General features: G+C 38.9%; 1 protein-coding gene across 2 annotated transcripts; it reads right to left on the bottom strand.

Annotated features, from left to right (window-relative positions):
- Positions 1-945: 945 nt before the first annotated feature.
- On the bottom strand, positions 946-16,942 carry LOC145502844 (protein DD3-3-like). Of its 2 annotated transcripts, none has more exons than XM_081482236.1 (10): positions 16,916-16,942; positions 9,965-10,120; positions 9,043-9,132; positions 7,977-8,316; positions 6,854-7,075; positions 5,888-6,260; positions 4,935-4,991; positions 3,947-4,230; positions 2,840-2,884; positions 946-1,563 (listed from the first exon to the last, which is right to left on the bottom strand). In XM_081482236.1, the coding sequence occupies exons 2-10, from the start codon at positions 10,115-10,117 to the stop codon at positions 1,160-1,162; spliced, it is 1,968 nt and encodes a 655-aa protein (XP_081338362.1). In that variant the 5' UTR covers positions 10,118-10,120; positions 16,916-16,942; the 3' UTR covers positions 946-1,159. The 2 variants fall into 2 exon arrangements, with proteins under 2 accessions (XP_081338362.1, XP_081338361.1); XM_081482235.1 differs by lacking the exon at positions 16,916-16,942 and adding an exon at positions 11,739-12,337.
- Between the last annotated feature and the right edge of the window lie 547 nt (positions 16,943-17,489).

Genomic DNA, 17,489 nt, shown 5'->3' with positions numbered 1-17,489 from the left:
CAGAGCGCCGGCAATATGTGCTATTTTTCCAGTTTCGGCAGGCATGCAGCTTGTGTCGAGCGGACCGAACTTCAATCAATCCTATAAAAATTCTAACACAATGTTCTTTTCAAATGTATTTTGATAGATTTTAATGAGAAGCACAAATGTGCGAGTAGGCAGTCCCATATTTGGTGCAAGACAACCTAAACGTCCAAGCGATGCCTCTGCATGCAGCGGAGGAAACTCCTTAACAAACCCCCGAGGGAACAACAGTGTCCCATGGGACTTTATCCCAGGGAACAAATTCAACAGCTGGTGCACAACAATACACGTTTTCTAGTGACACGCTATTAAGTCTTGTGCAGAGAAATAATATCAGATATTGACGTTGTTGTGCCTGGCACACGTTCTGGCTCATAAGCTGCATGCGTATGACATAGCACCGACAAAGCAAAGTTTATAGTAAAAACGAAATAGTGTGATTATTCGGACGTGTTAATTATTAAATGCCATGATTGAGGCCTGTTTCAGGCAATAGCTACTAAATCCAATGCCTTACTAATCACAGGCGGCCCGAGCTCAAAATCAAATAACTGGGACGTGATCCGAGAGGGGGGGGGGGGGGGGGGCACCAGAATCTCGTTTGATGGGCGTAGCTCTATTGTATTGTTCCCCCCCTCCAGCCCTTTAGCGTCAGCAATTAATCGTGAAGTTGACAAGACGTGAATGTACGCTCCTTAATTGAGGAGCCATGAATGAGACAACAATAAAATCCAGTTCTGCTGCAATTAAGTGCTTTCAACAAGTGATTGAACATCCGTGGCTTCCTCTTCGCGACCAGTGACAATAATAGCAAACGTCAAGAGTCAGAGCAAATATTAGAGTGTTGCTAGCCGTTTAATAAAAACTTTGAAAAAGCGATCCTTTGTTTTTTAAACAAAATCTTTATTCAACGACATCGCTTTTTAGACAGTGTTGTTCCTACACTATTTCTGAGATTGTTGATTATATTGAAAGTGCATGCTACAGTCCTATGCAATGCTGTGCAAAATCATCGAAAAACAAGCAACAAGATTTTTTCCCTCCATTCCAGAAATTCGGTATAGTGCATTGCTAATGCATGCTTCAGTGCTACAGTGCTGTGCTTAATCATAAGAAAAAAACAAGCAGCAAGATTTTATTCCTCCTTCGAGTAATTCGGGAACCGGAAGAACTTCCTTTTTTCCGAGCCCCTGGCGCCTTGTTCGATCTGAACTCTTTTAGTTTTGGCCTCGTCGCCGGTGACAGTGATCTGCCCCACGTGACGTCGGTTGGAGAAGTTGTTATTGCGCGTGCCCATGTAACAGTACTCCCCAGGCTTCGTGATGCGGAAACACGGCGGATTGCAGGAGGCCGGTGCGCTATTCAGTAGAGAATCAACTTTGCCACTAGTGTAACACCCTGTGTTGAGGTGCAGGTTCAACTTCTCAGCGTCAAATTTATCCACGTGATCAACCACCTCAAGAGGCAAGCTGGAGCAAGCAGAGGGTTTGAGTGAACTGCATCCTTCCTTTACCCAGCACACGTTGGTGCGATCCGTGCCTGAAATGAGATCAGATGTAGATTTTGGTTCCCGTGAAAATACTTCTTGCTCGTTACAGGCTAAAGGCGTTTGCGAAATACATTTTCATATAATACTTTTATGATGTGTTCTAACAGAAACTTGGTAACTTCTCGAAACAGTCGCTCAACGTTTTCAGTCATTGCATTAGTTATTTAACACCTGGATTATTGCGTGGGCCTTTTATATGGTCTACCTAAATATGACAAAATTCGTGGTTTTCAAAATGCTGCTGTTCCCAGACCCGCCGTAGCAAAACACCAGGATAACAGTGCAACCGTGCTCCAAAATAAATACTTGGCTCTCCATCGAATCACCCATAGTTTGTAATGTTCTCCTAATTTTTTCGGCACTTCATGGATTACTCTTAACTTACATATCAAACCTCCTGCTCATTCGTAACTTCTTAATTGCTGACTGTTCACAGTCAGTGTGTTTTCGTCGAGTTCCGAGGATTGTTCAATTCGTTTATGGAGCATCTTGAATGTCACGACGCGAAAAAAAACTAAGGAGAGAACAAAAACTGCCCCCCCCCCCCCCCTTGAACGACATTCTCGCCCCGAGAACCGGTTGGCCCTCTCGACCATGGGAGCCTGAGCACCAGGACCTCGTTGCTATGGGGGCAAAAAGTGCTTGATCGATCAAACTCGAGAAACACGGGAAAATAAGATACTGTCAGCAGTCTATCTTACTTATGACACCACTACTGCATGATCTCTCTCAAAAATGCTCGATCTTTTTTTTTCCTAACTGCCCTTGAAACATTCCTCTTTAGAAAAGCTTATAAATCATGACTTTATATTATGTATATTGTTTTCATTTTCTTTTACACATGTTCATTCTTGTCTTACTGCATTGAATTTTTAAAAGGGCGACAGAAAATAGATTTTATCTCCCATTAGCAAAGTCAGGCATGCATTCATCTCACTGAGCCCTGTTGGGAGTTCGAAAAGACATCCCGGAAAATTCGACTGAGGAGTTTCATCTTCAATGCTCAGAGAGTACATGTACTATTTTATGGCTCGGAACAACTCAGGTGATGGCCGCGGAAGCTTAGAGCTTCACATGATTCTGTTGTCTGCTCTTTCTTTGGTTTATGAAAAGATGACTGAGAAAGGGATCTGTATCATTGGAAAAGGGAGGGTACAATGTTACCTATGTACAAACATAGCACTACTGCAAGGTATTTGTTAGTAGATTTGTATGGTAACACTCGGTTCAAATCAAATTTGACCGAAGCTGATACTGGATACTCACGGTCTGTTCCTTGTCCAGCTCTACCTGTTGGATTGTTGTTTGACCCTACGAAACAAAGTCAGTGAGGTAAATTAATCTTACTGCATTAATACTCACTCTTACTACCTCACTTGATATCTCCCTGTTGAGTTTTCAAGAGCAGTTGGTTTGAGAAGCGCTTCTTTACAATTCTACGTTTGTGTTCGCTGAAAAAACTGAGCAAAAATTGATCTCCCTCTAAGGAAATCACTGGATATTTCCCTTTCGGTGTTCTAAGAGCATTAACACGGGTACGTAGACAAATATTCAGTGCAGTTTGGACTGAAAACGGCAAAAATCTCACTGACACTACTCGTTAAAAGAAAGATTGTGCATGGCAGTGGTCCTTTTAACATAGATTACGTCACCTTTCTCTTCGGTCTTGAAGTTTGAAAGGGTTCGTGACCGTTCCTTGACCGATTAGTCTATACCCAAAAGCTCGGTAAAAAAAAAACTAGTGAGACTTGTTCAAGCTCCTCAGATGTCCATGAAGTCACAACACTGAACGAACTGAACTGGATAAACCATTTGAAAGCAGTGGTTCACGGCACCGCTCAGCTGCAGCGGTATGGCCAAAACCTTGCGCATGCGCATATCCATATTACTCAGGCGGTGACATTCATGAATAGCCGTTTCTTTCTTGTTAGGACTCACCAGCGTTTTAAAAAGTTTTTTTCCCAGGAATTTCTGAGAATTCCCGGTTATTTATTTATTTATTTTTTTGCAAAGAAACACGAAGGAATTTTTTGATAATTCCGTAGATTTCTTGTGATTTATTCTTGGGAATTCTAAAGATTTCCCATGATTTTCTTGAGCAGTTTCGAACAGGCAGGCATAGCCAGGGGTAAGGGTCCACTGCCCGGGTGATATGTCTCTGCGCATGACTGCCGAACTGTAAGTTAATAGTAGCGTTTGAAGAACAAGAGTTCCTGTAAGACGTGAGGTTTGTTTATCTTCGAGAATAAATCTGCTTGTTGCTATTACCGACAATCCTGAGATTAGTCTTCAATCCACAAGCTCTTATATCGAATCATGTAATACTTTTAAATGGTCTATTTCGACTGAGCTGAGCTATGAAGGATTTCTTACCGGACCAGACGAAACAGATTACATCATCTGTTGTAACTGTAATGCGCTCGGGAAAGAAGCGATATTCCATGGCGGGATAGGTCTGCACAATGTTTCCTCTCTTTCCCATTCCCACGATGTAGTAAATATTGGACTTCTGGTATTTTTCAGGAAGAAGGTTTCTTGATTTAAGTAGGATCACGTGGCTTCTGTCTTGGAATGTTCGTGCGACCTGAGCTGTGTTCAAGGCGAGTTGAAGGTCCGTTGTACCGTCTGTAGCTTTAGTTTTCGGGTTATTCTTAAGTCTTCAAAGAGAAGTTCATATATTTATTATTTCTTTATTTCTTTATAAAGTTTGACTAGACAAAAAGTAAGAAAAAGAGTGCATTATGAAACTCAAACGGTTAAGTCTGTGAATGAAACCCTCAAGTACGTGTGACCAAACAAATAGAAGCTATTGGGCATCAGTACTTTCCTGCTGTGTTGTTTATTTTGCCTTACAAGATGAGTTCGTGTGTAAAACTTCCTGAAGTGCGACAATTGAAATGAAAGCTACTGAGCAGTACGTTGCTGTGGTGCTGTATATTTTGTTGTACGTACAAGGTGCTATTCACATAAAGTCTGTGGACAAAATCATAAAGTGTGGCCAGACAGATGAACGTTATCGAGCCGTGCTGTTACTGTTTACTATGCTGTACAAGGTGGTTCTAAATTTCACGTCTGTGGATGAAACCCTGGTGTGTGACCATGCAAATGAGAGCTATTGAGCAGTACTTTCATCTGGTACTGTTTATTATGCTGTACAAGGTGGTTCTAAATTTTAAGTCTGTGGGTGAAACCCTAGTTGTGACCATACAAATGAAAGCTATTTAGCGGTACTTCTTTCTTTCTTTTTTTTTTTTTTTTGTGGTGCTGTTTCTTTTTCTATACGAGGTCGCTCTAAGTGTTACCATTTATTTTTCATAGTATTGTTAGATTATTTAAGTCAAAGGTTTCAGGAATGACTTACTTATCGTTGTCTTTAGCAGTAAATTCACGCGGACCATCATCGGTTGTAATGTTGTATCTGTGCAAAAAATATTGATAGAATTGTCATCGACAATAGCACAGAGAAAAACGTAACTTAAGTAAACGTCTAAAGACAATTGGAAACGTCATGCCGTGTGAAAGTTAGTTTTGGAAGAATTGTAAAGTTATGGGTGCTTGATTTGTAACCATCAAACGTATACTGGGGGACTCTGTCTTTTGAACTGAGTGAACTTGTCAAGCTGTCAGACACTCACCGTTGGTAGAAAAGGGAGAGGGGTGTTGATTACCATGGGTTTTTTTTTTCGCTGTGTCACGATCAGTCTTAAAGTTTTTTGTCGTCAATGGATACCATGTCGACTGAATCCTCTGCAAGAATATTTGGTTACAAGTCGACCATAATATTAAGCCACCATCTTGGATCTACTATCGTGGATTTTATGGTTTTCAATGAAACAATCGCAAGTCAGATAAAAACATTTTTTTGTCATCAAAATTTGTCTGAAAGATAACTGAATCAGCTACTGGAAGTATGACCCTCTCGAAATGTTAACTGTAAATAGCTACAAAAACTGCATGGGGAGGAAAGGGTTTGTACAACGGCTGGCAAAATCTGTCTCCAGTGTGAACGTCGTTGAAAGTTTCGAATGTAATGTAAAAGAGCTGCAATGATACGTGCACATAATGCATGTGTTGTAGTTTTAATATCTTCAGCAGTGGATGTAAAAATACAGGCGATCAGGATCATATCATGAACAGAATTATAAATATTTTCCAGCTTCTTCCACAAGATTAATGGAGATTAAGCTCTACTTTGAATAAAATAGAAAGACTTTGCAATTGTAAGAAGGGATAGAAGAAAGAAAATAACTTTTTGAAACTCCAACATCAAGTCCATTTTAGGTTGGTCCAGAGTGGTTTTAGTATTTGACTCACCTTATGCGCAACACGCATCTTTGAGTTGTGTTGGTAGGAAAACAAGGAACCTTCCACTTGTACGACGAAAATTTGCCCTCCATGTTCACTCCGTTGTGGTTTACGACAGTGGAAGGAGCGTAGATTACTTCAGGGGGGTCCTGCACAACGACGTACTGCTTTTTCCTGTCCGCTCCCTGCGACAATAAATGCGACTCGTACGGCAACCCTCTTACTAGGGGAACTGATTTGTCTATGCAGCTGTCTAGGACGCCCTCGCTTTTTTCGAGGAAATTTGTGATAAATCGTGTCCATCTACCTCCCGACGCTATGCACTCAGTAGCATTAATGTACTTCAAAGCGCCTTTTTGTGATTGTTGATTCATGCACAAGTCTAGAAAACGAAATCACAAACAAAGAGTGAGCTGACGAAGGCAAATCACAAGGGTAGCAGTACAAAAAAAGCATAAATATGTGTTTAGCACATAAGCGGTTTACTGATTAATTTAAAAATAGACTTCCTTTGGTAAGCATGTGTCTACCGCACGTTCTGAAATGTTCACTTGGATGTGCAGTTGATTCAACATTATTTTCTTTTGAATTTGGGTCTATCCGTGGAAGTTCAATTCTGTTAGTTATTTTCTTCCCAAGCCAGATGAAACACGTAGGCTCAAAGGTCGTTTCCTTGTTAAGCGCTGCAGTGGCCTTGGTTCCCGAAGGGCTTAACAGGTGAGATTAAACCACGAATCATCCAAGCGGAAGTTTGATCTCAATCGCTATTTTCGCTTCATTAAGATTTTACGCGAGCATATGAAATTAGTTGAACTTAACAATTGAAGTGAACAATGAAATAGCAAATATTATGAGAAACGTGTTTCGTTGAAACTTGTTCACTCTAAACACGTTTCCATGCTGATTTGCACAGCATTACTCTGCCAAAGTTTCACCCTTGACGTTGTTACAACCAAGGCGTTCGTGGAAACTCACATTTATAACCATAATTGGGGCTTTTTACGTATTTCTTCATTAAATCCAGGGTCTTTTTGTCGCTGACCAGGATAGCAATGTCCCTCCACGGTGTGGGGCCCCAGTAGGGATAGTAATCACGCTCCTCAGGGACTTCCAAGCCCCTTCTTGTTCCTGCAGCGTTTTGTCGCGTGTAAATTGCCTTGTCCTTGTTCTTAAGGGATTGGTCAGCGGTAAATAAGCCTATGGCATGAAAAATGGAGTTGGTTTCGTTCTATTCAAACTTGAGTTTTATAAACTGTCTGACTACAGTAACCTAGTAACTACTGCTATATTTCATTGCTTAAAATTTCTAGCACCTGCTAAAACAGCTAAGGACATGGAAATTCGAATTTGTCCGGTCGCATAAATTTCTTGCTCACTAAACACCAGTCACTTGAAGGGTAAGTATCCCGGATATTTGGTGTCATTTTGAAAACATAAAAATGTTTTTGCATGAACAGAAACCGAAAAATAACGGTCCAGTGGTGTGATCAATTACCACAAAATGGACAAAACTATCTAGTCATAGACGAAGTGTGTCTGAATAGATTGCAACTTGGAAAAAAAAATTGGTCTAATTTTTTTGAAGTTCCCACATTTTCGTCTTCAAAATGGGCTATAACAGACCATAATTTGTTCCTCTCTCAAGAATTGGTTGATTTCACTCTTTTGGCGTCATAGAAATATTTGGTAAATAAGTAATGGTATTCCGTAGCATGGCTTTGACCTAAAAAGGTGAAAATTCATGTGACACTTTGAGGCTGTGTTACACTAAGGAATGTTTTGTCAGTGCAACTTGTCCATAATTAATGTCTCACAATTTTGTTGCCGTCATAATTTACGTAAAAAGCTGCCTAATATAACATACCCTGCAACAAAAATTTTTCACGATTGTTTTGTTGCCGTAATCATTGTGTAAGGTAGAATTCAGACCTTGCACTTTTCGCAATGATTTTCACAACGCTGAAAGGAATTTTCAAAGCGTTTCCCAGTGTGACAACCTCTTCTCACTCTCTGTATTTAGTCTTGCTCCAGTTATTTTCTGCCTCTTCAACAAGCACCCCAATTAAAAACAACTCTAGTATATCTTAAATACTCTCACCTTTGTTTCGCTCCCTTACGTAGTAGGTGTTGTAAAAATAGTATGGCTCGTGAAGTCCATAAGTCTTTTGGACGTAGGTTGTTTCAGGGTATCCGTGATAAAAGGACTGTTGAGTTTTTGTTTGACCGTTACGGATAGTATGAAATTGGAAATCAGTGCTGGCAGAGGTTATTTTGCCATCGGGAAACCTCTGTTCGGGAAAATCCTGGCACATGTACTGTAAGATGACTTGTGACTCTACCATGTCATCGGTCTTTTGTCCTGTTCCGTGTTGATTTGTCCACATAATCTCCACCTCCGTTTTCTTAGCGTCCTTGCCACATTCACTCATATAAAATTGCTGTTATATCGCAATAAAGGGGTTAAAGGAAAAAAGGACATGTTAGCTCAGATTGCATATATAATACCAAAACTATAGCCGAATAGATAGAATATTCAATCACGTACACTGTATAAAGAAATCCGACTCGCGTTTTATCTGTAAGTTTAGTTTAAGTTTAATAATACTTTGTCATGCTATTACAAGTACCTAAATCACAGTTTTTGTTTTCCAGGCATGTTTCGGGGCTTTATTGACAAATCGTTGTGGAAAACAGAAAAATAATAATAATAATAATAATCGCACGTTTTCGAACACAGCTACATTCCTCAACTTTGATGAGTTAAGTCTTCTTCCTAGAATTGTAAGTTTTCAATTCACAAATATATTAATATTAAAAATTTTAAATTTCATCTAGAATATTTAACACTTGGTTCCCATGCAAACGCTGTATTTGGCGGCACAGTTGCCTTTATTACCCATAATTAATGACGATGTCCTCTCTTACGCAATATGTATGATCAGTTGCATAGCTTTAGCTTGCGCCGCTTTTGCAGTCTCTCGATAAATAATAATAATTCATTTTGTCATAGACTAACAAACAATCCGGTTTTTTTTTTTTTTTTTTTGGCGTGGGTCCACTGATGAGAAATCATGATATTATTTGTTTTCTTCAATTGACTGATTACTGCGGATTGCAAATGTTTAAAACTACCACTACCACTTAAAAAGTTTTGTATCTTATACCATTGGCAGCTGTCTATTTTCTTTAATGGCATTCACTGTTGCCCGGCTGTTCAGTGCGTCACCCACGTTGTATCCAGCTTTGCCATTGTTCTAGAAAGAAAGAAGGTCATTAAGATATTTTTAAATATTGAGAAATATACAGTACAGCCCAAAATAATGCACGCCCAAGAAGTTCTTGCGTCCCAAGAACACGCAACCCGCCCAAGAAGTAAAAATGTCGTGGGTTTTTTGTTTTGTTTTGTTTTGTTTGTTTTGTTTTTTGTTTTTTTTTTGAAACGCAAGAAGTTGAAAGTCTAACCGCAAGAAGCCGCAAGAAGCCGCAAGAACTTATGAATCTTACCGCAAGCCGCAAGATGGTGCAAGAAGTTGCTACAGGTCAAACTGTCTGTTTGTTTATTTTGTTTATAAGTGCCATGTCGGTGGTCGAAATGCTCAGCGCTTGCTCGCAATGTTATCCATAAGATAAGTCACTGCAGTGGGAAGAGGTATATTTCGAACAGCTGAGGCCAGGTCTAGATTTATGTTTGCTTATACTGTGAAAATAATATCGGTTTTTGCTTCTGAATGCCAAATTCATTGTCATTCAGAAGTGTTGATTGTTTTGTTCTTCCTGCGTGATCTGTGAGCGAAGACAAGTTTCGTTCAAATCTCACACTGAACAGCTGTGTGTGTAAACAAATGAGAACTACGATGTTGAAAATTTCTTTAAGTAATTTTCTATCAGTTTGAAAGTGGAAGAAAAAGCAAAAAGAACCCATTTCAGTGCAGCTGATGACGTACGCACAACATTGGTGTCCTATCCAATGGCAGAAGTTGTAAATATAAGGTCTTGACTGCGCGCCAATTACGTGAGAAATAGGCGCGCAGAAGACCAATCACAACCGAGAATTTCGTTATTGCATCAATGAAATGAAGACCTTACCTGCGAATCAAACAGTCTGTTGGCATTTTGGACGTTCTCGCCCTCACCGTTTATTCGATTGTTTGATCCAGGTGGAACGTGCATGTATATATCTGACAGGCAAGGCACGAAAAGAGCAGCCAGCAGGCAGCCCAAATGGAAAATGGTCTTCATGATCTGTTAAAAAGAATAAAGGAAAACAACAGAGTTAAAAAATCTATTCGTTAGTTTGAACTAAGTAGTCATTTTACGGCCCTGCTCAAATTCATGTCTGTCGCCACTGTGTAATGTTCTCCTTATTTTATTGGTGAGGGTATTTTCGACACCATAGTCTTTGTTTTGTATACATCAAAAGCACAACTTGTGGCACTATAAACAGATTACTTTAAGTATCACGAAAACTTTCGGGGCGTTTGCCTTTGAAGTCGAGTTTTCTAGTATACCCAGGAAAGTCCAAACGGTCTACTCACAGCCATATTGATTAAACTCAAAAGAGCAAAAACTAAGGTTTTGATTACCGGGTAAGATTGAAAATCTGCTAGCTTTCAGCGAATTGTTAACTTTTGTTTTCAAGAACTCGCAACCCTGGTCTACCGATAAGTAAGAACAAAATTAAATATTCACAGTCACGCTTTAGTAGCGGGTTGAGGCTCCATCGTTAAGGGTGGGGGAGGGGGAGAGGAGGGTAGAGAGGTCCCCCCAGACGCCTCCCTAGATTCACCACTTGTATGTTTGTTTCGTGTCATTTCTAATGGTTTAAAGGAATTCATTTCGTTAAAATGATTTCAATTTTAGCCACCTTCACGTTTCAATCTACTTACTAGGTATTGTGACCAAATCTTGCTACGCAATGAAGGTCGCGTACACCACGAACATATCAATTTTTCAATTCTTCCGTTTTGAAAATGGAGAATGCTCCTCCGCTTCGACCAATTATCAGTATCCCACTAAAGTCCTGACGGTTATTGCCAGGATGCGATTTCAAACGAGGCTAGCGTTGGACTAATTACAGTATTCGTTCACAATTTTCCGATAGAAAATTAATTTTCGGCCGTTCGAATCCACCATAAACGTTCGCTTCCCTTGTGTCAGGCACAAAATTGTCACTGTCATTGACGTGCTTTAATAAGAGTATTGAAAAATCCGATTAATGATTTCAGCTCTAGCTTACCAACATTTTCAATTAACAGTCAATCAATCGATCATAACAGTCTCTCTTCGCTCTTTTCGTTTAAAGTGCACACAAAACAGATTTCACAAGTTTTAAAAAGACCTTATATTTATCTATTTTGTAAGTTCCCTCTTAATTCAGAAAAAAAACATCGAATCTTTTAGGGAACAGGTCGTGTATAAACTGCTACCAAACGATTCACTTTTTACCATTTCGTGCTACATATCCTATTAAAACTGCGCTTCGGATCGGCGAACATGGCATCCTTAGCTACAACCCTCAACACTGCTGTTGACGGAGCCACTTCTAAGTAGTAGTAGTATGTAGTAATGTGAGCCACCTTTAGAACTCCAAATATACGGATTGTTCTATGTCATTCAACATTAAAACATCCAAACATTCGCGTTACTTGAGCCTTAATTGAAGCCATCGATTCTGTTGTGACATCTGAATATATCTTGCTAAGCTCCAACGATGAAATTTAAATGCATGCGTTTAGAAAACTAACATGATTTCTTGAACACTTAGCCGAGTGTGAAATGCATTCTAACATTTTCTACTTCTTCGATAAGATACGATCAAATCAAATGAGTATATTAAACTTGGATCAATTCACTTACTTACCGTTATTAACTTTGAACTGAAGGACCTATCCTGAGTTGTTTGCAGGACGAGGCGCAGAAACAATACCAGTATTTACCACAAGTCTTTCTTTTATCTATGGTGCTTCGGGATTCAGGATTTGCGCTTGAATGGGAATTTTGACTCCCTTTGTCTGCACGCTTCAACAAGAATAAGCTATTCTTAAAATGTGAAATTAGCCGTGCTATTCACGTGAATCACATTAAACAAGAGAGAGCCGAGTTCTATAGGATTTTTATTGGTTATGTCTTCAGCTATTTTAGGAAGAGTATTTCAGTTTTTACCGTTAATTTCTGTTACAAGGAGCCATACAGTTCTAGGCGACATTATTACATCCCCCATGGGTGGTGATACATTCTCACAACAATAACCTTCAAACTTCCAGTTACTAAATAGCTCTTAATGTGTCGGCGACGACTTTCTTATGCATTGAGAGACATACCAAGTCCCACTGTAAAAGAATAATAGATTCTCAATAGATGTTATGCTTCGTTGCAAAGTAAGTTAAAAGTAAATTGATTTACGTCATTACAAAAGACAGTGGCTACATTCTTTTTCTATTTTGAGATTCGATTTTTGGCGCCTCCCTCTAACAGACTCTTTTGTTTCTGATGAAAACCTGATGATAAAAGCTATATCACTTTGTTAAATGCTTGCACGCATGCTGTAAATCTGATTACTTGCGCGCACAAACGCTTTCATGTATTTACATTGGTTTGCGAAGATGTCTCGTAAAACCTATATTAGATTGTCAAGAAACCTAAAAGGAGTTAAAAATGCTACTCATAAAGACTCTACAAATGTCTTTGAATATTAAAGAGATGTTACGCCTGATTTGCAAAAGACAGTGGCTACATTCTTACCATTACCAAATTACCAATGATGTGATTCACGTTAAACAAGAGAAAGCCGAGTTCTAAATAACTATTTTGGAAAGGGTCAGAAACATTTATGCGACATTATCAAACTTCTTTGGAAAGAAAACTCTGTCCTTGTGAAAATGATTTGTGTTGTTTTTGCCAACCAACATGGCTTAAGTGCAAATCCCCACATAAAGAGTGTCGTACTTCTAGTGGGACTTCTAGCGGTGGAACTTCCTACATATTAGTAGCAGTAGCGGATTGAGGCTCCATTGTAAAGGGTGGGGGAGGGGGAGGGGAGGGTACAGAGGTCCCTTTACACCCCTCTCCTAGATTCACAACTTGCTTGTTTGTTTCGTGTCTAAACTGAAACTCGAATTATTTCTAATGGTTTAAAGGAATTCATTTCGTTGAAATGATTTCAATTTTAGCCACCTTCACGTTTCAATCTACTTACTAGGTATCGTGACCAAATCTTGCTACGCAATGAAGGTCGCGTACACCACGAACATATCAATTTTTCAATTCTTCCGTTTTGAAAATGGAGAATGCTCCTCCACTTCGACCAATTACCAGTATCCCACTAAAGTCCCGACGTGTAGTGGCACGATGCGATTTTAAACGAGGCTAGCGTTGGACTAATTACGATATTCGTTCACAATTTTCCGATAGCAAATTAATTTTTGGGCGTTCGTATCCACCATAAACACTTATTTCCCTTGTTTCAGGCACGAAATTGTCACTGTTACTGACGTGCTTTAATAAGCGGGCAAATGAAAACGAAAGTGGAAATGTTTAGTGTTGTCATGTCAGTGACATGTTCTTGCAGACAACTTAATGGTTCTTTCAGGTCCACTGCGCGTTAGCAAAATCAATAAACAGATCGTGAGTAGGAACTTCTTTAAAACAAAAAAAGTATTGAAAAAACCGATTAACGATTTCAGCTCTAGCTTACCAACATTTTCAATTAACAGTCAATCAATCTACCATAACAGTCTTTCTTCGCTCTTTTCGTCTAAAGTGCATACAAAACAGATTTCACAAGTTTTGTAAAGATCTTATATTTATCTATTTTGTAAGTTCGGTCTAAATTCACATGAAAAATCGAATCTTCTAGGGGACAGGTCGTTTATAAACTTTTACCAAAGGGTTTTTTCTTTATCATTTTGTGCTCCATATTCTATTCAAACTGCGCTTCGGATCGGCAAACATGGCATCCTTAGCTAGAACCCTCGATACTGCTGTTGAGCGAGACACTTCTAAGTAGTAGTAGTATGTAGTAATGTGAGCCACCTTTACACCTCAAAATATACACATTGTTCTCTGTCATTGAACTTTACAACATCCAAACATTGGCGTTACTTGAGCCTTATTTGAAGCCATCGATTGTGTTGTGACATCTGAATATATCTTTCTATGCTCCAACGATGAAATTTAAATGCATGCGTTTAAATAACTAACATGATTTCTTGAACACTAAGCCAAGTGTGAAATGCATTCTAACATTTTCTACTTCTTCGGTAAGGTACGATCAAATCAAATGAGTATATTAAACTTGGATCAATTCACTTACTTACCGTTATTAACTTTGAACTGAAGGACCTATCCTGAGTTGTTTGCAGGACGAGGCGCAGAAACATTATCAGTATTTACCGCAAGTCTTTCTCTTATCTATGGTGCTTCGGGATTCAGGATTTGCACATGAATGGGAATTTTGACTCCCTTTGTCTGCACGCCTCTAAGCTATTCTTAAAATGTGAAATTAGCCGTGCTATTCTCGTGATTCACATTAAACTGGAGAAAGCCGAGTTCTATAGGATTTTTATTGGTTATGTCTCCAGCTATTTTGGGAAGAGTATTTCAGTTTTTACCGTTAATTTCTGTTACAAGGAGCCATACACTACTAGGCGACATTACTACATTCCTCATGGCTGGTAATGCATTCTCACAACATTAACCTTCAAACTTCCAAGTTAATGAATAGCTTTTAATTTGTCGGCGACGACTTTGTTATTCCTTGGTAGACATACCAAGTCCCACTCTAAAAGAATAATAGAATCTCAATAGATGTTATGCTTCGTTGCAAAGTAAGTTAAAAGTAAATTGATTTACGTCATTACAAAAGACAGTGGCTACATTCTTTTTCTATTTTGAGATTCGATTTTTGGCGCCTCCCTCTAACAGACTCTTGTTTTTGATGAAAACTTAATGATAAACATTATATCAGTTTGTTAAATGCTTGCACGCATGCTGTAAATCTGATTACTTGCGCGCACAAACGCTTTGATGCATTTACATTGGTTTGCGAAGATGTCTCGTAAAACCTATATTAGATTGTCAAGGAACTTAAAAGGAGTTAAAAATGCTACTCATAAAGACCCTACAAATGTCTTTGAATATTAAAGAGATGTTACGCGTGATTTGCAAAAGACAGTGGCTACATTCTTACCCGATTACCAAATTACCAATGATGTGATTCACGTTCTGAACAAGAGAAAGCCGAGTTCTAAATAACTATTTTGGAAAGGGTCAGAAACATTTATGCGACATTAGCAAACTTCTTTGGGAATAAAACTCTATTCTTGTGAAAATGATTTTAGTTGTTCTTGCCAACCAACATGGCTTAAGTGCAAATCACCACATAAAGAGTGTCGTACTTCCTGTGGGTCTTCTAGCGGTGGAACTTCCTACATATTACGTCAAAAGACTCTAAAAATACCTTTAAATATTAAAAAGATGTTACGCCTCATTTGCAAAAGACAACGGCTACATTCATATTTTAAGATTTGATTTATGTCGTCTCTCTCTAGAGCAAAGAGAGCAAAGAGTAAGGGTTTGATTACCGAGTGAGGCTGAAAATTTGCTAGCTTTCAGCGAATTGTTAACTTTTGTTTTCAAGAACTCACCCCGCTCGTGTACGATAAGTAAGAACAAAATTAAATATTCACAGTCACGCTTCAGTAGCGGATTGAGGCTGTATTGTAAAGGGTGGGGGAGGGGGAGGGGAGCGTACAGAGGTCCCCTTAGACCCCTCTCCTAGATTGACCACTTGCTTGTTTGTTTCGTGTCTAAACTGAAACTCGAATTATTTCTAATGGTTTAAAGGAATTCATTTCGTTAAAATGATTTCAATTTTAGCCACCTTCACGTTTGAATCTACTTACTAGGTATCGTGACCAAATCTTGCTACGCAATGAAGGTCGCGTACACCACGAACATCATATATCAATTTTTCAATTGTTCCGTTTTCAAAATGGAGAATGCTCCTCCGCTTCGACCAATTATCAATATCGCACTAAAGTCCTGACGTTTATTGCCAGGATGCGATTTCAAACGAGGCTAGCGTTAGACTAATTACAACATTCGTTGACAATATTCGGATAGCAAATTAATTTTTGGCCGTTGGTATCCACCATAAACATCCACTTCCCTTGTGTCAGGCACAGAATTGTCACTGTCGTTGACGTGCTTTAATAAGCGGGCAAAATGAAAACGAAAGTGGACATGTTCAGTGTTGTCATGTCAGTGTCATTTTCTTGCAGACCACGTAATGGTTCTTTCAGGTCCACCGCCAGTTAGCAAAATCAATAAACAAATCGCGGGTAGGAAGTTCTTAAAAAAAGAGTATTGAAAAACCGATTAATGATTTCAGCTCTAGCTTACGAACATTGTCAATTACCAGTCAATCAATCATAATAGTCAGTCAAGCGTAACAGTCTCTTTTCGCTCTTTTCATTTAAAGTGCATACAAAACAGATTTCATAAGTTTTGAAAGACCTTTTCAGTATTTATCTATTTTGTAAGTTCGGTCTAGATTCACATGACAAATCGAATCTTCTAGGGGACAGGTTGTGTATGAACTTCTACCAAAGGGTTTTCTTTTTACCATTTCGTGCTGTCTATTCTATTAATACTGCGCTTCGGATCGGCGAACATGACATCCTTAGCTACAACCCTCAACACTGCTGTTGACGGAGCCACTTCTAAGTAGTAGTAGCACGTAGTAATGTGAGCCACCTTTACATCCAAATATACCCATTAATTGTTCTATATATGGCAATCAACCTTAAAACATCCAAACATTCGCGTTACTTGAGCCTTATTTAAAACCATCGATTGTGTTGTGACATCTGAATATATCTTTCTATGCTCCAACGATGAAATTTAAATGCATGCATTTAGAAAACTAACATTTGTTGAACACTAAGACCAGTGTGAAATGCACTCTAATATTTTCAACTTCTTCGATAAGGTACGATCAAATGAGTACATTAAACTTGGATCAATTCACTTACTTACCGTTATTAACTTTGAACTGAAGGCTCTATCCTGAGTTGTTTGCAGGACGAGGCGCAGAAACATTATCAGTATTTACCGCAAGTCTTTCTCTTATCTATGGTGCTTCGGGATTCAGGATTTGTACATGAATGGGAATTTTGACTCCCTTTGTCTGCACGCCTCTAAGCTATTCTTAAAATGTCAAATTAGCCGTGCTATTCTCGTGATTCACATTAAACTGGAGAAAGCCGAGTTCTATAGGATTTTTATTGGTTATGTCTCCAGCTATTTTGGGAAGAGTATTTCAGTTTTTACCGTTAATTTCTGTTACAAGGAGCCATACACTACTAGGCGACATTACTACATTCCTCATGGCTGGTAATGCATTCTCACAACATTAACCTTCAAACTTCCAAGTTAATGAATAGCTTTTAATTTGTCGGCGACGACTTTGTTATTCCTTGGTAGACATACCAAGTCCCACTCTAAAAGAATAATAGAATCTCAATAGATGTTATGCTTCGTTGCAAAGTAAGTTAAAAGTAAATTGATTTACGTCATTACAAAAGACAGTGGCTACATTCTTTTTCTATTT

The sequence above is a fragment of the Orbicella franksi genome, chromosome 11 (assembly GCF_964199315.1).
Source record: "Orbicella franksi chromosome 11, jaOrbFran1.1, whole genome shotgun sequence".
Taxonomy (NCBI): domain Eukaryota; kingdom Metazoa; phylum Cnidaria; class Anthozoa; order Scleractinia; family Merulinidae; genus Orbicella; species Orbicella franksi.
Note: the sequence above shows the minus strand (reverse complement) of the source record. Positions and strands in the feature narration are given on the sequence as shown.

What these genes read in the sequence shown, in the direction of transcription:
- LOC145502844 (XM_081482236.1), bottom strand. Translation starts at nt 10,117, where the DNA reads ATGAAGACCATTTTCCATTTGGGCTGCCTGCTGGCTGCTCTTTTCGTG. An exon ending in ACAGACTGTTTGATTCGCAG is followed by an intron (nt 9,133 to 9,964) that starts GTAAGGTCTTCA and finishes CTTTCTTTCTAG; the next exon opens with AACAATGGCAAAGCTGGATA. An exon ending in AAAATAGACAGCTGCCAATG is followed by an intron (nt 8,317 to 9,042) that starts GTATAAGATACA and finishes GCGATATAACAG; the next exon opens with CAATTTTATATGAGTGAATG.